Below are 20,009 nucleotides of genomic sequence, written 5' to 3'. Positions count from 1 at the left end.
CGCTGTTTGGTGAAATTTGTTCACATTGTACAGATTGACTTTTATTTAAAGTAGCATCAATACAGTTAGTACATAAATTTCTATTGGGCTCCACCTTGGCATTGGAACAAATGACACAGATATCTTCCTCTGAGTCAGACATGTTTAACACACTAGCAAAAAACTTACAACTTGGTTATAATCTTTTTTAGCAAAAAACGTACTGTGCCTCAAAGAGGTACTAACGATTAAATGACAGTTGAAATAATGAACTGAAAAACAGTTATAGCATCAAACTTTAAAACAACAAAACTTTTAGCAAAGGTTTGTTCCCATTAGTAAAATAACAATAATTAAATTTGACATAAAAAATACAAAGCAACGTTTTTATTCACAGTCACTATAAGAATTCTCACAGCTCTGCTGAGAGAATTTACCTCCCTTCAAAGAAGTTTGAAGACCCCTGAGATCTATCAGAGATGAACCGGATCATGCAGGAAATATAAAAGTAACTGACTGGTATTTTTTGATGCGTAGCAAAGAGCGCCAAAAACGGCCCCTCCCTCTCCCACACAGCAGTGAAGAGAAACGAAACTGTCACAATTAAAGCAAAAAAACTGCCAAGTGGAAAATAATGCCCAAATATTTATTCACACAGTACCTCAGCAATGTAAACGATTCTACATTCCAGCAAAAACGTTTAACATGATAAATAGTTATTAAAAAGGATTAGTGACCTTTAACAGAGTAGTTCCGGTGAAATACCATCCCCAGAATACTGAAGTGTATACATACATGTCATTTTAACGGTATGGCAGGATTTTCTCATCAATTCCATTCAGAAAATAAAAACTGCTACATACCTCAATGCAGATTCATCTGCCCGCTGTCCCCTGATCTGAAGCCTTTACCTCCCTCAGATGGCCGAGAACAGCAATATGATCTTAACTACTCCGGTTAAAATCATAGTAAAAAACTCTGACAGATTCTTCCTCAAACTCTGCCAGAGAAGTAATAACACGCTCCGGTGCTATTTTAAAATAACAAACTTTTGATTGAAGTCATAAAAACTAAGTATAATCACCATAGTCCTCTCACACATCCTATCTAGTCGTTGGGTGCAAGAGAATGACTGGGACTGACGTGGAGGGGAGGAGCTATATGCAGCTCTGCTGGGTGAATCCTCTTGCATTTCCTGTTGGGGAGGAGTTATATCCCAGAAGTAATGATGACCCGTGGACTGATCACACATAACAGAAGAAAAAATCAATACCAGGTTGTCTAATTTGTGTTGTTTTAAGCTACCTATTTACTAAACCTAAATCTCTAGATTCTTTACTTAAAGGGACACTAAACCTATTTATTTCATGATTCAGATAGAGCATGCAATTTTAAGCTATGTTCTAATTTACTCTTATTATCAATTTTTCTTTATTCTCTTGCTATCTTTATTTAAAAAGCAGTATGTGGTGCCGGACCATTTTTGGTTGAGAACCTGGGTTATGCTTGCTTATTGGTGGGTAAATGTAAGCCACCAAAAAAGCAAGCGCTATCCATGGTACTGAACCAATAATGGGCTGGCTGCTAAGATTTACATTTCTGCTTTTAAAATAAAGATAGTAAGAGAACGAAGAAAAATTGATAATAGGAGTAAATTAGAAAGTTGTTTAAAATGTCATGCTCTATCTGAATCATGAAAGAAAAAAATGTGGGTTCAGTGTCCCTTTAATATGTTACATACAATAATACCAGATCGCGAAAAGATCTTAAATTCTTTGTGAAACTATAAACAAATAGCTATTAGAGTTACAGACAAATACTTGTGTTTGTGACAGTGACGTTAGCTGTTGCTACATCTTTGTATCTATATATAAGGGTCATAGTCATCTCATTGCTTTTTAAATAATGGTTGATTTCTGTGCCCACAGGTATGGTGACATGGTTCCTGACACCATAGCGGGTAAGATATTTGGCTCTATCTGCTCCCTCAGTGGGGTCTTGGTCATCGCGCTACCTGTTCCTGTTATTGTGTCAAACTTCAGCCGTATCTACCACCAAAACCAGCGAGCTGACAAGCGCCGAGCACAACAAGTAGGCAGATTGTAACTGTCTGAAATAAAGTGACTGGTTAGCAACTGGCAATGACTATCAGTGACATATCATATGAGATGGTGTTCAGTCATCTGGTTCAGATTGGCTAAACATAACTAAGTCTGACTGACATGACTACTGATATCAAACCTTGCTAAACATTAACCAGCTGTGGCTCCCAAGCTGTAACTGATAGCTACAATTATCTGTTACAAGTCCAGACTGAAATGTATTTTTACTGACCAACTAAGATCCCTGATTCATCTTGCTCCATGGTTCTCTATAATCTCTGTGCCCTGGGATTATAAATACCAACCTATCACTATATGCCAACTTCTTGAGACTTCCAGTGACCATCAATGCTTTAATTAATTTGTCCAAATTATTTTAAATGAGATAGACTTTTAGGTACTTGATGGATCCTAGCTACCATCCATGTCTCCAAGTCTTCATCTAGGGGGTGACATGATTTTCAGTGGAACCATAACTCTCAGTGGATAGCCTTAATTCAAAGTGACAAGTAATATTTCCAAGTAGACACCCATGACTCTTCCTTATTTTTATGACATAACTACCTGTAATTAACCATGATCAGCTATGTCAATAGCAATCATAGATATTCCAAGGAAACAGCAACTATTCCTTAAGCCAATTAATTAATCCTAGTGCATAAACATAACTCTAAGTGACTATGAGTAAGAAGTATAATAATTAGAACAATTTATAGAAGATTATTATTCTTGGTGAATACAGATGATGTTCAGGGATCAGCAATAATAAGGTAATCTCTAGGTCTTTCAATCAGTTAAAACTTTTATTGACCAGCCATGTGTTGTATAGATAAATCATTGTGACCAACACAACCTTCTTTAAAATGTCTATGAATATACATGAATTATGCAACGTATAACCAATGACTTTCTACAAACCATCATAAATCTCACAGCTTTATAATCCTCTCTTGTTTCCTTGTAGTCTATGCTTATGCTCCCTAAATACAATTTCTAGTGACGTTTTGTGACATATTGACCTCAAACTGCTTACCCCTCTGATCATGTATATCTAATTTCAACAGAAAATCCGTCTGGCTAGGATTCGCCTGGCAAAAAGCACCACCACCAATGCATTTTTACGTTATAAGGAAAATGGGGGACTGGAGGTAAGTAAAATTATGGAATATAGTTGTCAGTAATTAAGATTAATTTGGAAGTTGGCAGATGCATTAGGTAATGAAAAGGTAATACTGAGTACAATTGTTACACAAGATTCTAAAGAAGAGTGACTGAAAATATTATTTCAATAAATGGAGAAGGTTGACACTCTTTACTTCATGCTGTTAATGATCACTAGTTCAAGTTTCTCTTTTGTGTGACTGCAGGTTACATATCTCAGACACCTAAGTTAACCTAAGTTAAGTTCGAACTTAGTTAAGGGACACTGAGCTTTTTCTTGAGCTCTTTCACCAAATCTTTTTGGAACCTGAAAGCTCCACTGATATTGGGTTTAAGAGTTTAATTACAGAATATTTATGGAGCTTGAGATAAGTATTATATAATGTATAAGATGTCACGTTTTCTCATGTGTTTGTTTCTTACTGGTATCTGCAGGAAAATACTGAAGCTCATGCTCTCTGTGTGAAGAATCGTTCTGCCTTTGAGCTTCAGCACCACCATCTTCTTCATTGTCTTGAGAAAACCACAGTAAGTAACTGAATATATTCATCTTTAGTGGTCAAAACTTTTTACCTCAACCTCTTATTTATTCCCCAGGAGATCTAAACTGCCCCCACTAACTCAACCAAACTCTTTGTTTCATGAATCTCTGATCTCTTTTCTACTTCAATCTATTCTACCCCCATTTCTCCATCAGTGATAAAGAGATAATAAGTAAGGTTGGCCAATCAATGGTACTTCTGTCTTATCTAAAACAATGCTTAATGAGAAAGTGACCAATAATTCTCTAGTAGCCCACATGTTTTCCAGTTGCTAAAATTTTAAATAATGCTTGGAATTGAAGAGAATTGACTAACTGGAAATAAAATAAAGTTGAAACATGACCATTTTAACTATTACAGAGCGTTTAGGGAATTATACATGTCAAGTGTAGACTGTTAGTGGAATTCCCATGTTTTTCTCCTGTTGACAATGAGCCACCTATATGTCTCTTCTATTTTATGTACAACAATATTCTGTATAGTCTACCCCAAGCCACATAAAAATATCCAATCTCTTAGCTCATCAAGTTTTGATCTGGCTCTACTGAGCCACTTCAAGCCTTTTCTACATTTCTTTTAGCTTACTTTGAATAGTTAACATTGAACTTAAAGGGACACTCAAGTCAAAATTAAATGTTCATGATTCAGATAGAGCATGCAAGTTGAAACAACTTTCCAATTTACTTCCATTAACAAAATATGAACTTTTTATATTTACACTTTTTGAGTCACCATCTGCTATTGAGCATGTGCAGGTGTCAGGTTTCACCTTACTTACCTGCAGTTCTGCCTAAATCTCCACCCACAAACCATTTATATCCTGTTCACGCCCTGTTCCTAGTGCTTAGTAATTTTGTGTATTGTTAGAGATAGCATCCTGCACTCTAAGCTCCAACTTCCAGTGGATTATTCCAATTCCAAAGCATCAGTGAATTTCCAATCACTACCAGCATCAAATCTTATTACCTCTTGATATATTTGACAATTCCTAAAGAGACTTTTTCTCAATCAAGTTGCATCAATCTATTCAGCCTGACCGCTGCACCGCTACATCGCAAACAGATTATTCAATCTCTCTCCGCAAGTTTCTACACAACAGTTGTTTCAAAAACAATACCTCCATGGACGCTCAAGTTTCCTTCAGTTTAAAACTTACCAACTTGTAACAATCTCAAGTCTTCCTCTGGTCCTGCATACACGCTAACGGCGTCCTGTGCCGAATACTGCAGAGATACGGTGACGTCACCCGCCGCTTCCTTCCAGCGTGATACACACCTCTCCAGCCTGTCAGTCCTTGATCGCGTGTAGCGATACAGAGCCTCAAACAAGTTACCACTTTCCCAACTTAAGGTAACACTTCTCCTTCAAACTCAAGCGTTTGCAGTACGAAAAGGGCTGCTTGTGAGTGTAACACTTTGCCACTCTCATACTCTGAACTTTGCAACTCTGTAGTTATAAAGTTATACTCTTCAGCTTTATTGCTCTCTGCATTAACTCTTCACTTGCTAATTACAGCAACTATCAGCACCATTGTTTTTTGCTATATTACAAGTGGAACAAAACAATTATTTAAGGTTTACAATTGTGATCTGGTTAACATCAGGAAAAACTAAAAGGTTTAAACAACTCCTTTTTACAAACGTGACATAATTACTAAGCCACAATGACATCAGATCCTGTAGACCTCCCACAATTTGTGTATTCCTTATCGCAGAGAGTGGATCAAATGGGACAATCTTTAAGGGATCTAGAAGTGGAAAACCAGTCCTTGAGAAGGATTATCAGGGATTCTATCAATACTAAACCACAACAAACGGATCCTATCCCTGAGCCTATAGTGTCCTTACTCGAACCATTCTCTGGCAATAGAAAGGTTTACCGACAATTTAAGAATGCCTGCCTATTACTTTTTACTCTAAAGCCAAAGACTTACTGTACAGAGAGAGTGAAAGTCCTTACTATAATCTCATTCTTAAGAGGGGAGCCAAGGGTTTGGGCAGACTCTTTTTTTGAAACTAATCAGCCTATTCTGGGATCCCTTGATGAATTTTTGAATCAAATGGATGAACTTTATTTAGATATTGATTCACAACTCACAGCAGAAACTGCGATGCTCGCCCTGAAGCAAGGGATGCGTATTGTTGAAGAATATATTGCTGAGTTCAAGCAATTTTCACGAGATTCTCAATGGAACCCAATTGCATTACGCAATCAGTTTAGATTAGGACTTGCTGATAATATTAAGGACGAGTTAGCTCGCACTGACTTGCCAAAGTCCCTAGACTCATTAATGCGATTGGTAATACAAATAGACCGGCGTCTACGTGAGAGAAGGTCTGAAAGATTCCACACTGAGCATAATCTAAAACCTCAGACCTATGTTGCTCCTTCATCCACCACTAGATCTGTATCTGAACCAATGGAGATAGGTCTAGCCAGGGGCCCTCTCACCCCCGAAGAAAGGTCAAGACGCAGACATCTACTTTGCATGTACTGTGCAAATCCTTTCCACTCCGTGAAGGACTGTCCTCTACTTCAAAAGTCGAAGAAACGTAAGTCCTTTGCACTCTCTGCTGGTCATCACTTGCATAGTCCAAACACTTATTGCATTCTGTCTGTCTCTTTACAGTGGGATCAACGCCATCTGCAGTCTAGTGCCATTCTTGATACCAGAGCTTATGGGAACTTTATCAATATTGCCATTGTAAATACAAATAAAATACCCTGTGTGTTGAAGCAGAATCCAGTTGCCATTCGTGTTATTGATGGTACATCTATAGCAAGTGGTCCTATCACTCATCAAACTATTCCTATTTTGCTTGTAACACCCTGTGGTCACTCTGAGTACATTGAATTCGATGTATTACCTTCCCCACTATTCCCCATCGTCTTAGGTATCTCTTGGTTCAAAAAACATCAACCTACTGTAGATTGGCAATCCCTTCAGGTTTCTTTTAAGTCATCATATTGTAAACATTCTTGTTTCTCCACACAGGCTCTCCTGGAAACTACTGCCCCTGAACAACACATCCCATTTGAATATCAAGATTTTGCTGACGTTTTCAGTAAAGTAGAGGCTGAATCGTTACCTCCACATCGGGATTATGATTGTCCCATAGACATTAAACCAGGGTCTACTATTCCCTATGGTCGTCTTTACCCCTTATCCGCTCCAGAGCTTGAACATCTTAAAGGATATCTAGAAGAAAACCTTCGCAAAGGCTTCATACAACTCTCTACCTCCCCTGCGGGAGCTGCAATGTTCTTTGTGAAGAACAAGGATAGTTCCCTTCGACCTATCATCGACTATAGAGATCTGTTGGATGTTTATATCGTCATTTATCTCGATGACATTCTCATCTACTCAAAAACCTATGATGACCATATCTCCCATGTCAGAGAAGTGTTGACCAGATTGAGAACACACCGTTTGTATGCAAAACTCGAGAAATGCCAATTTCACACCAACAGCATTTCATTTCTGGGATATAACATAAGCCCTCTAGGTATAAGCATGCAAGATGATAAAGTACAGACTATCAGAAATTGGCCTTATCCAAAGACCAGAAAGGATCTTCAAAGATTTCTTGGATTTGCCAATTATTACAGGAAGTTTGTGAAAAATTTCTCTAAATTGGCAAAACCATTAACGAAACTCACTAGCTCTACAACCCGATTTTCTTGGAATACTGAGGCTGCTCAAGCTTTTGACCTCCTAAAATCCATGGTCACTTCGGCTCCAATACTTCGGTTCCCTGACCCGTCCCTTCAATACATTCTGGAGGTAGATTCTTCCGATTTCGCCTTGGGAGCGATTCTTTCACAAAAATCTTCTCATACAGAGCCATTGCATCCAATAGCTTTCTTTTCTAAGGTACTCAATTCATCAGAGATTAATTACCCTATTGGGGAAAAGGAGCTTTTGGCAATAAAAAGGGCATTGGAGCATTGGAGGCATCTGCTCGAAGGAACTGCTCTCCCCATAATCATATACACAGATCATAAAAATTTGGAGTTTTTACAAACAAACAAAACATTGTCTTCCAGACAGGTTCGATGGAGCTTGTTCTTCACGAGATTTAATTTCCATATTATCTATAGACCTTCCAGTAGAAACGGCAAGGCAGATGCACTCTCAAGGAAAGATGAAAGACCTGCTCAGGCTGATCAAGTAACTTCCATGATTCCATCCAACAAATTCATTGGATTGACACCTTATCTCCTGAAAGCCTTGAAAGATTGTCTTCAGTCAGATCCTGATCTTCCTCAACAGGTTCTAGATTCTAAAGCAGACAGTCTTCTCTATTACAAGGACAGAATTTTTGTTCCAAAAACTTTAAGGGACATCATTCTACAATTACATCATGATACCCCTCTTGCAGGACATCCTGGTTATACAAAGACCTTAGAGAATATCTCAAGACTCTATTGGTGGCCAAATATGTCACAAACCGTCAAAACCTTCATAAACTCCTGCTCCATTTGTGCCACCTCTAAATCTTCAAGACAACGTCCTTATGGTCTTCTCATGCCTCTTCCTGTTCCACCCCAGCCGTGGCATCATGTGTCAATTGACTTCATTGTTGACCTACCTGTTTCTAATAAGATGAACACCATTTTCGTCGTTGTGGACTTGCTGACCAAGATGGCACATTTTATACCCTTCAACAAATTACCTACTTCAGCAGAAACTGCTCAGCTGTTCATAGATAATATTGTGTGATTACACGGTCTTCCAAAAATCATAACCTCAGACCGTGGCACTCAGTTTACTTCCCGATTTTGGAAGGCTCTATGTTCACTTCTACAACTGGACCACCGATTTTCAACCTCTTTTCATCCTCAAACGAATGGTCAAGTAGAACGTGTAAATCAATGGCTAGAACAGTATATACGCTGTTTTTGTTCCTACCAACAAACTGAGTGGTGTTCTTATTTATCCATGGCTGAATTTGCCTTTAATAATTCCATCACTACCTCCACGAAGATGTCACCTTTCCTGGCAAATTACGGGTTTCATCCTCATTCCTACCCAGTCCCTGACTACGCTAATATCACTTCCACTGATTGTCCTCATGCTAATGATTTCTCAGCAAAGATCCGTCAAACTTTCAAGGTCCTACAGGATAACATTCTAAATTCCCAAGAACAACAAAAACGCTATTATAACTTGAGGCGTCGACCAGCACCTGCCTATACAGTGGGTGATTTAGTCTGGTTATCCACCAAAAACCTTAAACTTAAAGTACCAAGTAAAAAACTTGCCGGATTGTTTATAGGTCCTTTTCCGATAACTAAGATTGTGAACCCTAATGCAGTCACTATACAGCTACCAGACACCTTAAAAGTCCATCCGACTTTCCATGTTTCCCTTCTGAAGCCATATGTCACTACGAGGAGTTCCACCTCTGTCCTTCCGCCTACTACTGTATCACAGTTAGATGAATATGAAGTGGATTCTCTCATTGACTCTCGGATTCGTGATGGTCAACTGGAGTATCTCGTTCGCTGGGTCGGATACTCCTCGGATGAAGATTCCTGGGAACCCTCTTGTAACATACATGCTCCAAGGAAGTTGTCGATTTTTCATCGGAGACATCCAGACCGTCCTGGTCCTTGACGTTCTATTCTGTCTCTTGGAGAGGGGGAGATGTCAGGTTTCACCTTACTTACCTGCAGTTCTGCCTAAATCTCCACCCACAAACCCTTTATATCCTGTTCACGCCCTGTTCCTAGTGCTTAGTAATTTTGTGTATTGTTAGAGATAGCATCCTGCACTCTAAGCTCCAACTTCCAGTGGATTATTCCAATTCCAAAGCAACAGTGAATTTCCAATCACTACCAGCATCAAATCTTATTACCTCTTGATATATTTGACAATTCCTAAAGAGACTTTTTCTCAATCAAGTTGCATCAATCTATTCAGCCTGACCGCTGCACCGCTACAAACAGATTATTCAATCGCTCTCCGCAAGTTTCTACACAACAGTTGTTTCAAAAACAATACCTCCAAGGACGCTCAAGTTTCCTTCAGTTTAAAACTTACCAACTTGTAACAATCTCAAGTCTTCCTCTGGTCCTGCATACACGCTAACGGCGTCCTGTGCCGAATACTGCAGAGATACGGTGACGTCACCCGCCGCTTCCTTCCAGCGTGATACATACCTCTCCAGCCTGTCAGTCCTTGATCGCGTGTAGCGATACAGAGCCTCAAACAAGTTACCACTTTCCCAACTTAAGGTAACACTTCTCCTTCAAACTCAAGCGTTTGCAGTACGAAAAGGGCTGCTTGTGAGTGTAACACTTTGCCACTCTCATACTCTGAACTTTGCAACTCTGTAGTTATAAAGTTATACTCTTCAGCTTTATTGCTCTCTGCATTAACTCTTCACTTGCTAATTACAGCAACTATCAGCACCATTGTTTTTTGCTATATTACAAGTGGAACAAAACAATTATTTAAGGTTTACAATTGTGATCTGGTTAACATCAAGAAAAACTAAAAGGTTTAAACAACTCCTTTTTACAAACATGACAGCAGGAATCCACAGAATATATGTATATGCATTTGTAATTGTCTGATGACTTGCAAATTAGGTATAATGACACATTTTATAATTGGGGTGCCACAATAGTGAGGGGAAGTGCGTGACACCTTTATAAAACTGACAGCTAACTATTACAGAACATCAGACTCATGCAATGTCCATAATCAACCCAAATATATTGTTTAATCATATGTTACTTTTTCTTACTTCATTAGAGAAAGACCAAAAGCTCTGCATAACGTGTTTATTCAGGCATAAGGCACTACTTCAGTTCACAGCATTCTAGTGTGGCAGAAAATAATACCATTGACTGCAGGAGTAAAGAGTTGGGTAAATATTAGTATAAATAGGCAGCTCAAAAACATTCTTAGATTTAATATTGGAATTAAAACATGGGTGTTTACCTCATACACATTAAGTATTATTACAAAATAAAACAACAGTATAAATCAGATCTAGAAAAACATTCAAACTAACACTAAACAAGTCCACTCAAAACATATATGAAATGTCCACATGAGTTTTTAAACAGAATCCCAAAATATCTTCAAAACATCCATAATAACTTAGTACCACCGATTCAGTTCCCTTCCCTCCAATATCCTCTAATTATTTATTTACAGATAGAATCATAAATTGCAGATGAAAAGAGTGAAAAGTTATATAGTGCAGTAAATAATATATAATAGCACTCAAGCTTTCATATGCACTCAGTGGATAGTAGTTAATCAATGTTAAGCCTGTTAATAGGCCTTTCTCAAGCACTGTCATCTATAAATACCTTACAGTATCTGTGTTCAAAAACACTGCATTCGTTAATGTGTAACTTCCCTACTAGTATGGAACATCACTTCCGGAATAATATCTTTCTCTACTATGCATTATGGATCTTGTTCTTCTTTTACCAATATGTATGCATATGGAACAGTTAGACAACTCATAGTTATTAACGTATGGATTCCCCATATATTATTTTTTAAGTTTTTAAAAAAAAAAAAAAGAGAAAGAAATGGAAATAAAAAGATATGTATCATATTAATTGTTTCTAAAATATAATCTCTATAATAAAATGATGAATATAGATTGTTTTAAAAAAAATCATAATATACATTTATTTATTAATTCTTAGTAAAACAATAGAAACCACAACATATATATTTTATCATTTTATACCAATACATAAATATTTAAAGCTCATTAAAACATATATAAAGTAAATTAAATTACAACCCCCTCTCCACCCACAAGTTTCAGTTTATTTTAATTTTAAAACTTCTAAATCCATATTAAAACCATTAGATGCTACTGTGTTTGAAGAAAAGATCCACTTGGCTTCCTCTTAAATCAACTTTTGCTGAAAATTCCAACTTCAACAGCTCTTTTATTAATTTATTTTGCTGATCCCTATATACCAAAAACTAGCTGTATTAATGTTATGTTGTTATATAAAGTATATATAATATGGTAGTTCTTCACTTTTGGCTTCTATATCAAGTGCCTCGTGATCCTATCATGTACTGGGCACGTGGTCTGTCCTATGTATTTTACACCACAGCAAATTTTCTTAAATAAACAACTTGAGAATCTTGACACCTACAAAGTATTTAAATTGATATTTCTCTCCTGTTACCTTAGAAGCAAAAGTATTGGATTTTTTTTTTCAAAATGTACAAGCTTTACTACTAATGTATTTTTTCCAAATAGATATATTTGACATTTAATACTCTTTCTAGCTTTAAGATTTTTATTTACAGCTGGTCCACCAAAATGGTCAGATCTTATGCAATACCAATGTTTTCTAATGCTTTTCTGAATACTATCTTTATTCTCTGTGATGAAAGGTACACATACTTTTTCTGTATTATCAAAAAAAATTTTTAAATCTTTTGTTTCAATATAGACTTCCTATTAAAAATGTTCACCTCCTGAAGAATTGTTAGTATATTTCAATTGGATAGCTATAATATTAATATTAAAGTGAGTGTGTGTGTGTGTGTATATATATATATATATATATATATATATAGTATATACAGTATCTCACAAAAATGAGTACACCCCTCACATTTTTGTAAATATTTTATTATATTATACATTTTTATGTGACAACACTGAAGAAATAACACTTTGCTACAATGTAAAGTAGTGAATGTACAGCCTGTATAACAGTATAAATTTGCTGTCCCCTCAAAATAACTCAACACACAGCCATTAATGTCTAAACCGTTGGCAACAAAAGTGAGTACACCCCTAAGTGGAAATGTCCAAATTGGGCCCAAAGTGTCAATATTTTGTGTGGCCTCCATTATTTTCCAGCACTGCCTTAACCCTCTTGGGAATGGAGTTCACCAGAGCTTCACAGGTTGCCACTGGAGCCCTCTTCCACTCCTCCATGACGACATCATGGAGCTGGTAGATGTTAGAGACCTTGCGCTCCCCAACATTCCGTTTGCGGATGCCCCACAGATGCTCAATAGGGTTTAGGTCTGGAGACATACTTAGCCAGTCCATCACTTTTACCCTCAACTTCTTTAGCAAGGCAGTGGTCGTCTTGGAGGTGTGTTTGAGGTCGTTATCATTTTGGAATACTGCCCTGCGGCCCAGTCTCCGAAGGGAGGGGATCATGCTCTGCTTGAGTATGTCACAGTACATGTTGGCATTCATGGTTCCCTCAATGAACTGTAGCTCCCCAGTGCCAGCAACACTCATGTAGGCCCAGACCATGACACTCCCACCACCATGCTTGACTGTAGGCAAGACACACTTGTCTTTGTACTCCTCACCTAGTTGCCGCCACACACGCTTGACAACATCTGAACCAAATAACTTTATCTTGGTCTTGTCAGTATATAGCAGGGTTATAATACAATTTATTTAATAATTATTCTTTAAAACAAACCCCCAATAAAATGCATATACGAAACAATTAAAATCAATATTTTATTCCTACATTCTTTATATTAGTTAAAGTTATAAATACATTGAATTATATTTATAGGAACCAGATTATAAATCAAACTATACAAGCTTAAACTGTTACAATATTCTATACAAAGATCATAAAAATATACCATTACAAATTTCCTTATTCACAATGAATCACATTTAAATATCACAATAAAATACCAGCGCCTTCTGTTATTAACTGATAACTCTAGTTCAATGTCCAATATGGATTACCAACTTACTATGCTTAATTAATAACTACCAGTGTATGGGCCGTTAACTTAACAATGCTTAGTTAGAAAATATAACAAAATGCTTTAACATCCAATTGAGATGCCAATTTATTTGGACTGAAATAACCTCTTTAGCTACAATAAGGCAAATTCTAATATATATATATATATATGTATATATATATATATATATCTATATACTGTATATATATATATATATATATATATATATATATAAAAAAACAATAACTGTAGTTAATTTATGATATTAAAATTCAAAATTCTTTCTAAACATTAATTTGTAATACCAGTATACTTACTACAACCTAACTAAAGCTTTAGAATATCTTTGATTTAAAATATTAAATATACAGTTGCTTATACTTTACCAGATCACCAGTTTGAGATTCAGTTAATATCCAAATATGTCTATCGTCATATGTTATAGGAGAATTATGCACTGAGACAAAACTCCTCCTCACTTCTTAATCATTCGATAGATTTGGATACAAATTTTTCTCTGATTGGCTACTGGGAAATTTCATTTTCAACAGCCAAATGCCTTTTTGGCTGTAATACTGGATTTAGGCCATCGAGGGCAGCAAAAACAAACAGTTTCTTTTTTTAACACTGCTACAGTAAACTATATCATTTAATTTTATATTTAATATGCTCACCACTTCTTGTATTAATAAGTCATATGTTTAATAAACATGGACCATATTGTGCCATTTTTTTCTGATTATTATTTTTTTTTCGAAATGAACTTTTATTGAGGTGACAATCATAAACAACAGTGTAATAGTAAGACATGTTTAGGTAGTTCTATCCATGTTACAAAGTAATAAAAAAACAGGGTGAGTAACATCTTACTTATAGTTTCTTACTGATCTCTCAAGAGAGGTCAGCTAATTGTCGTAAACCTCACTTTTCTTTTAACACAAATAACACTGGTTACTGAGCATCCATGAGTACTGCCAATAGTCTCTGTCCATAACGCGTTAGCTTGGAATGTCCAGTAACAACCTATAGGAGCTGAAAAGTATAGCTCCAGGAAAATACATAATAATGAAAACAGTATAGGGCAACAAGTCCACATCAATGTATACCAATAAATAGAAAATTTCAATTGACTTGTTTTATCTCTTCTTATAGTCCTCTTAAAGAAGGAATAGAAGAGGGAGAGAATAAAGAGAAAAGAAAATAAGCTAGAAAAGGAGAGGGGGAAGAAGGAGGGGGAGAAGGGAGGGGAGCTAGCAGGCGGTCGTTCATGGTCATACTTTGAAAGCTATATTGTGCGGGGGTGCATCCCATGGGGACCAAATATCAGTGTGTAGGTCTAGGATTCCTCTGTTTAGATGTACTGCTTCCTCCATTATCTTTACGTTAGAGATGATCTTGATTACTTTTCCTAGTGTAGGAGCATTCTGCTATTTCCAATGTCTTGCAATAGCAAGTTTGGTGGACATCAGAAAGTAAATAAAAAGGTGTTTCTGTGGTTTAGGAAGTTTAGGGATATTCAGGTGTAGCAGGCAAGTATCAGGGCCCCGGTCTGTCGGAACGGAGAGGTGTCTACATAAAGTAAAAACCTTGGTCCATAGTTTACAAATTTCTGGCCAGCTCCACCAAATGTGGATGTCATCTCCTGTCCGGGGTGGTGGGAGAGAATCTGCGTAACCTACTTGGGACCATCTTGTACCATCTTGTGAGTAATTTATAAAATAGCTCAAAGAGGGTTATGCAGTGGAATAACTGTCTAGTAACAGATATAGCTCTCGTCCAAATCTGGGCGTCAAGTACTCTGTCCAAGTCTCTCTCCAATGCCAAAATATTATGTGTTTTTTGTAAAGTAGGACAGTTTTGGATGCACAGATAGTGAATCGTGAGTGGTTTGTGTCCCTGCATTCCCATTTTCCATCTGGATTCCCATAATGTATTGGTACGCGGTGTAGTTTAAAAGAAATTCTAACTATTTAGTAGGGACCTAAAGTGCTCCACTTCAAAGTGCATTTTCTACGGAATTGTGTACTATGATATAAGCTCGGGGCACAAGGCCCTGGCGTTCCCAAGATGCAGGTCACGTATAGTTGTTATGGTGAGAGCAGACTAGCCAGAGGCATTAGAGTCTGGCAGCCCTTTGAGGATTCCTTGTATACTATGGATAGGTGATGGGTGGGGGGCTACCATAGGGGAATGGTGCAATTTATGCCACATAGAAAGGCAGTGTTTGATAACTGGATTAGACGGGGAGGGAATGGATCTACAATGCAGCAGGATCCATATCAGGTCAGGGAGAAGAATATCATGAGGCAGTGAGGCTTTTTCGATGTCATACCATCTAGGGGGCTCCTTAGTGGGACCCCATCCTGAGATGTGGGTGAGCATAGCAGCTTCATAGTACGTCCTAAGGTTGGGAAGACCCAGTCCTCCTATATCTATCGGTGCCTGTAATATCTATACAGGGTCTTGTATTCGACCAGATATATTTGTTAAGTAATGATTGGAACGTGTCTAAGTATGTAATGGGGAGTTTTAGCGGGAGGCATCTATATAGGTAAGTGAGTTTTGGTAGGATCATCATTTTAAACGCAGAGATCCTACCCATCCAAGATATTTCTTTATATCTGGGCAGTGTTAACATCTGTTTGAGTGTCTGAAGAAAGTGGTCATAGTTGGTTGCGACTACATTCCTAAAGTCATGCGATAGGAATACACCCAAGTGTCTAATCACTTTGTGGTTCCATTTGAATTTATGTTTAGCTTGAAGAACATGGAGTTGAGCAGTCGGGATATGGAGTGGGTAAGCTTCAGTCTTAGTCACGTTAAGTTTGTAGAACGATATTCTGCCAAATAGGTCAAAGAGGTAAAGAAGATGTGAGAGGGAACGGTCTGGGTCTGTTAGGAAAACAGTTAAGTCATCCGCAAATAGACTGATCTTCTGATACGTCCCATGTATATATATGCCCTTAATATCTTTGCATGCATGGATGGCTGCTGCCTGTGGCTCTATGGCCAGTACAAAGAGAAGGGGGGGGACTGTGGACAGCCCTGTTGGGTGCCGTTACTGAGAGCAAAGGCTCGGGAACAAAATCCCAAGCCTCTAATCCTGGCCGTCGGGTGGGAGTATAACGCTCCCACCGCTCGTTTGTAATCATCAGGTAAGCCTACCAAGTCAAGGACTGCAGTCAGATATTCCCATCGCACCCTGTCAAATGCCTTCTCGGCATCGAACGACAGGGTGAGAAGGGGTCTCCTGGAGCTATCTGCTTCCGCAAACACATTCAGCAAGCGACGTGTACTATCTGTACCCTGGTGATTCGTCACAAAGCCTACCTGGTCCCTGTGTATCACTTTGGGTAGTAGGGGGCTAAGCCTGGTGGCTAATATTTTAGCAAAAATCTTAATGTCTAGATTGATAAGTGAAATAGGTTGGTAGCTTTGGCAGAGTGAGGGGTCCTTGCCCTTCTTTGGGATAGTTAGTATGGAAGCTTCAAAGAACTTTCGGGGTAGGGAACCCGTCTCAAAGGTTTCAGCAAATAGTCTCTGTAGGTATGGGACTAGAATAACCGCATATGTTTTGAAGAATAGGGGGGTATACCCTTCCGGTCCCGGTGCCTTATGTAGCTTAAGTGTCTTAATGGCATCTTTAATTTCAGAATAGGTTATGGGGTCCGCAAGATGATCAGTTAAGTCAGTGTCTAGTCGTGGGAGGTTAAGGGTAGATAGGAAGGCTGAAATTGTGAGTGAGTCTGCTTTAGGAGTATTCGGGCAGGAGCTTAAGTTATACAACTCACTTTAGTAGGCCATGAAGTCCTCTCCAATATCTTTAGGGGCATGTGAGGTTTTGCCTGAGTGGCAGATTTTTTGGATTTGCGTGGACTTTGTTCTGGCTCTTAACTTAGTAGCTAAAAGTCTATCTGCTCTGTTGCCCTGATAATAAAACAATTTTTGGAATTTGAGAATAGATTCCTGCACCTTTACCGTCTCCTTTGCCTTGATTTCAGCACGGATCTGCCCTATGCGCGATGCTAGTGCAGGGTTGGGAAGGAATTTGTTCTGTTGTTCTAAGGGTCTGAGTTCCCGAAAGAGCTGTGCCAGAGTAGCTTCTCTCTCTCGCCTCAATTGTGCCGCCCTTTTTAGAAAAGTCCCCCTGAGGAATGCTTTCATAGTCGCCCAAAGGATAGTGTCTGTCGTCTGTTTAGTATCGTTCATTTTTAAGAAATCTAGGAGATCAGTAGCAGTCTGTTGAGTCCAGGGGTCTTTGATCAGGTGGTCTGCTAGTCGCCATGACCTCATATGGCTGTCTGGGGGGAGTGGGTTAAGTGTGGTAGTTACCATGTTCTGATCAGACCATGGGCACACTACAATTTCGCGGAGCGCACCTTATCAAGGGTCCAAGAGTCAATAAATAGATAGTCTATGCGGGAGAATGAGTGGTGTGTCATGGAATAAAAAGTATAGTCTTTTTCTGTCGTATGTAAGCAGCGCCAAATGTCAAAGTAGTTGTATCCCATCAGGAGATTACAAAATCTCCTAGAAAGGGGGCAGGTCCCCCGGATAAGATCAGTCTCGTTACCGGGTCGTCTATCCAACAAGGGGTCCCAAGTAGAGTTGAAATCCCCACCCAGGAGAATGGACCCTCTCTTAAGCTGGTCTACTCTCGCTAGAAGTTGTTTGAGGAATGCGGTCTGGTGGGTATTAGGGGCGTACACATTAACTAGGGTATATAGGGTATCATCTAGGTAACAGACAAGAATTAAGTACCTGCCCTCTAAATCTCTATCTATAGTGATAGGGGTATATTTGATATCATTCCTTATAAGTATGGCAACCCCCCTTTTCTTATTAGTGTATGAAGCTGTCTCCCAAGTTGGGTATAGAGTTGACCTGAGTTTATGTGGGGATGGCTCAGTCCAGTGTGTCTCTTGTATGAAGGCTATCGCTGTTTTGTGTTTTTTCAGATGTCTTACCAGTAAGCTCCGCTTTGTGGGTGTGTTGAGACCCTTAACATTAAGGGTGGAAATTGTCAGCTCTGTCATGGGTTGACCGTGAATAATCTTCGTTTCAGACCTGACCTTCCGACCTGCGGAAGTTGGAGGGAGAAGGGGAAGGAAGGGGAAAAGCAAGGAGAAAAAGATAGAGAAGAGAAAAGAGAAAGTACATATTCATATTTCGCATTCATTACAAGAGTGTGCATATCGTATAGTGTGTAATAGCACTGCTCAGGGTCGCTCTGAGAGTTCCAAAAATAGAATCCCAGAGTTACTCTAATATAAGTACTGGCTTGAGTACTTACAAGATGGGGGGAGGGCAAGGAAAGTAGGAAGAGTAGGAAGGGCCTACATCAGGGTTTAGGTTGAGGCTAAAAGTTCTTTCAAAGTTTTGGTTGGGATGCTCTATCTCTGCTATGGCCTAATACCTATAGGAGGAGGATAACCAATAGGTGTTATGTAAACTATATTAACTGTTAAGTAGTAGATGGTAGGTGGTAAGTGAGTAGGGGGGCTTAGGCCTACTATGAGACTCCATGACACAAACCTATATAGAATGGGCGATCATGTAAGACAAATTAGTGAGCACCTAGCTTAGAGTAAAAAGAGCTAGTGTCTAATTAAGGATCCCCCTAGCTGCTAGCTGAGGATTCTCAGGTATTGATCTAGAATGGGAGGGATATAAACCTGTGGACGTAAGAAAGATTAGTGCAAATATAACATTGAACCATAACTACACATGTATACAAGGGCGCCACTTATTGCATAAACAAATGGCTACAATACTAGACATCAGGCATCTTTTTAACAGCAGGGCAACTAAGACATAAACATTTATAAACTTAAAGTAACAAGATACTGAATATGGGACTCAAGGCCCAGGAACTTCCTCAGCATCTAAGGGAGTATACTGAAAAGGATACTATAATAAAGAGGTATTCTTCCAACTTGTGTCTCAATGGGACACTAGTCTCTGTGGAGAAGGGCTGAGATATAGAGAGTCTCTCCTCATGTAGGGTTCCGATGAGTAGTAGGCTGTCGTCTAGATGATGGAGTAGGTCTCTTCGGGAGGGGTTTCCATTCAGGTGCACCAGCTCTAAATGGGAATAGCCTTGAGGAAGGTGTCTCTTGGTCCTGCTGGTCTTCTGGGAGAAGTCCCCATTTTTTCAGGAGGAGTCGGGCCTCCTCCGGTGTCGAGATTGTAAGGAGGTGGCTGTCTTTGGTTATAAGGAGCTTTAATGGGAATCCCCATCGATACCTAATTTCTTTTGCTCTTAAGATCTTGGTGTAGTCTGCGAAAGTTCTCCTTAGGAATAGTGTATGGGCCGATAGGTCTGGTAACTACATCTCTCGGCTTATCAGCTGAAAGAGAGTGCAGACATGCCACTCTATGGGCCCTATCCATCAAGAGATCAGAGTCCTTAGCTTCTGGGACCAGTTCCTTGAAAAGTTCTTTTAGATAGTCCTCTAGGTCTTGCGGGGAGACTGATTCAGGGACTCCCCTGAT

At 38.7% G+C, this 20,009-nt stretch overlaps 1 protein-coding gene across 3 annotated transcripts in view; it reads left to right on the top strand.

Moving 5' to 3' along the window:
• Positions 1 to 20,009, top strand: part of KCND1 (potassium voltage-gated channel subfamily D member 1) — a 234,581-nt gene that overhangs the window by 185,436 nt on the left and 29,136 nt on the right. For 2 of the 3 annotated variants that reach the window (XM_053695514.1, XM_053695513.1), the window contains exons 2-4: positions 1,908 to 2,070; positions 3,146 to 3,229; positions 3,678 to 3,770. In XM_053695514.1, coding sequence (XP_053551489.1) covers positions 1,908 to 2,070; positions 3,146 to 3,229; positions 3,678 to 3,770 — 340 coding nt within the window. Of the gene's footprint in view, positions 1 to 1,907; positions 2,071 to 3,145; positions 3,252 to 3,677; positions 3,771 to 20,009 lie in introns of all 3 variants that reach the window. The other variant, XM_053695512.1, reaches the window with a different exon arrangement.

This window comes from Bombina bombina, chromosome 12 (genome assembly GCF_027579735.1).
Source record: "Bombina bombina isolate aBomBom1 chromosome 12, aBomBom1.pri, whole genome shotgun sequence".
NCBI lineage: Eukaryota > Metazoa > Chordata > Amphibia > Anura > Bombinatoridae > Bombina > Bombina bombina.
Note: the sequence above shows the minus strand (reverse complement) of the source record. Positions and strands in the feature narration are given on the sequence as shown.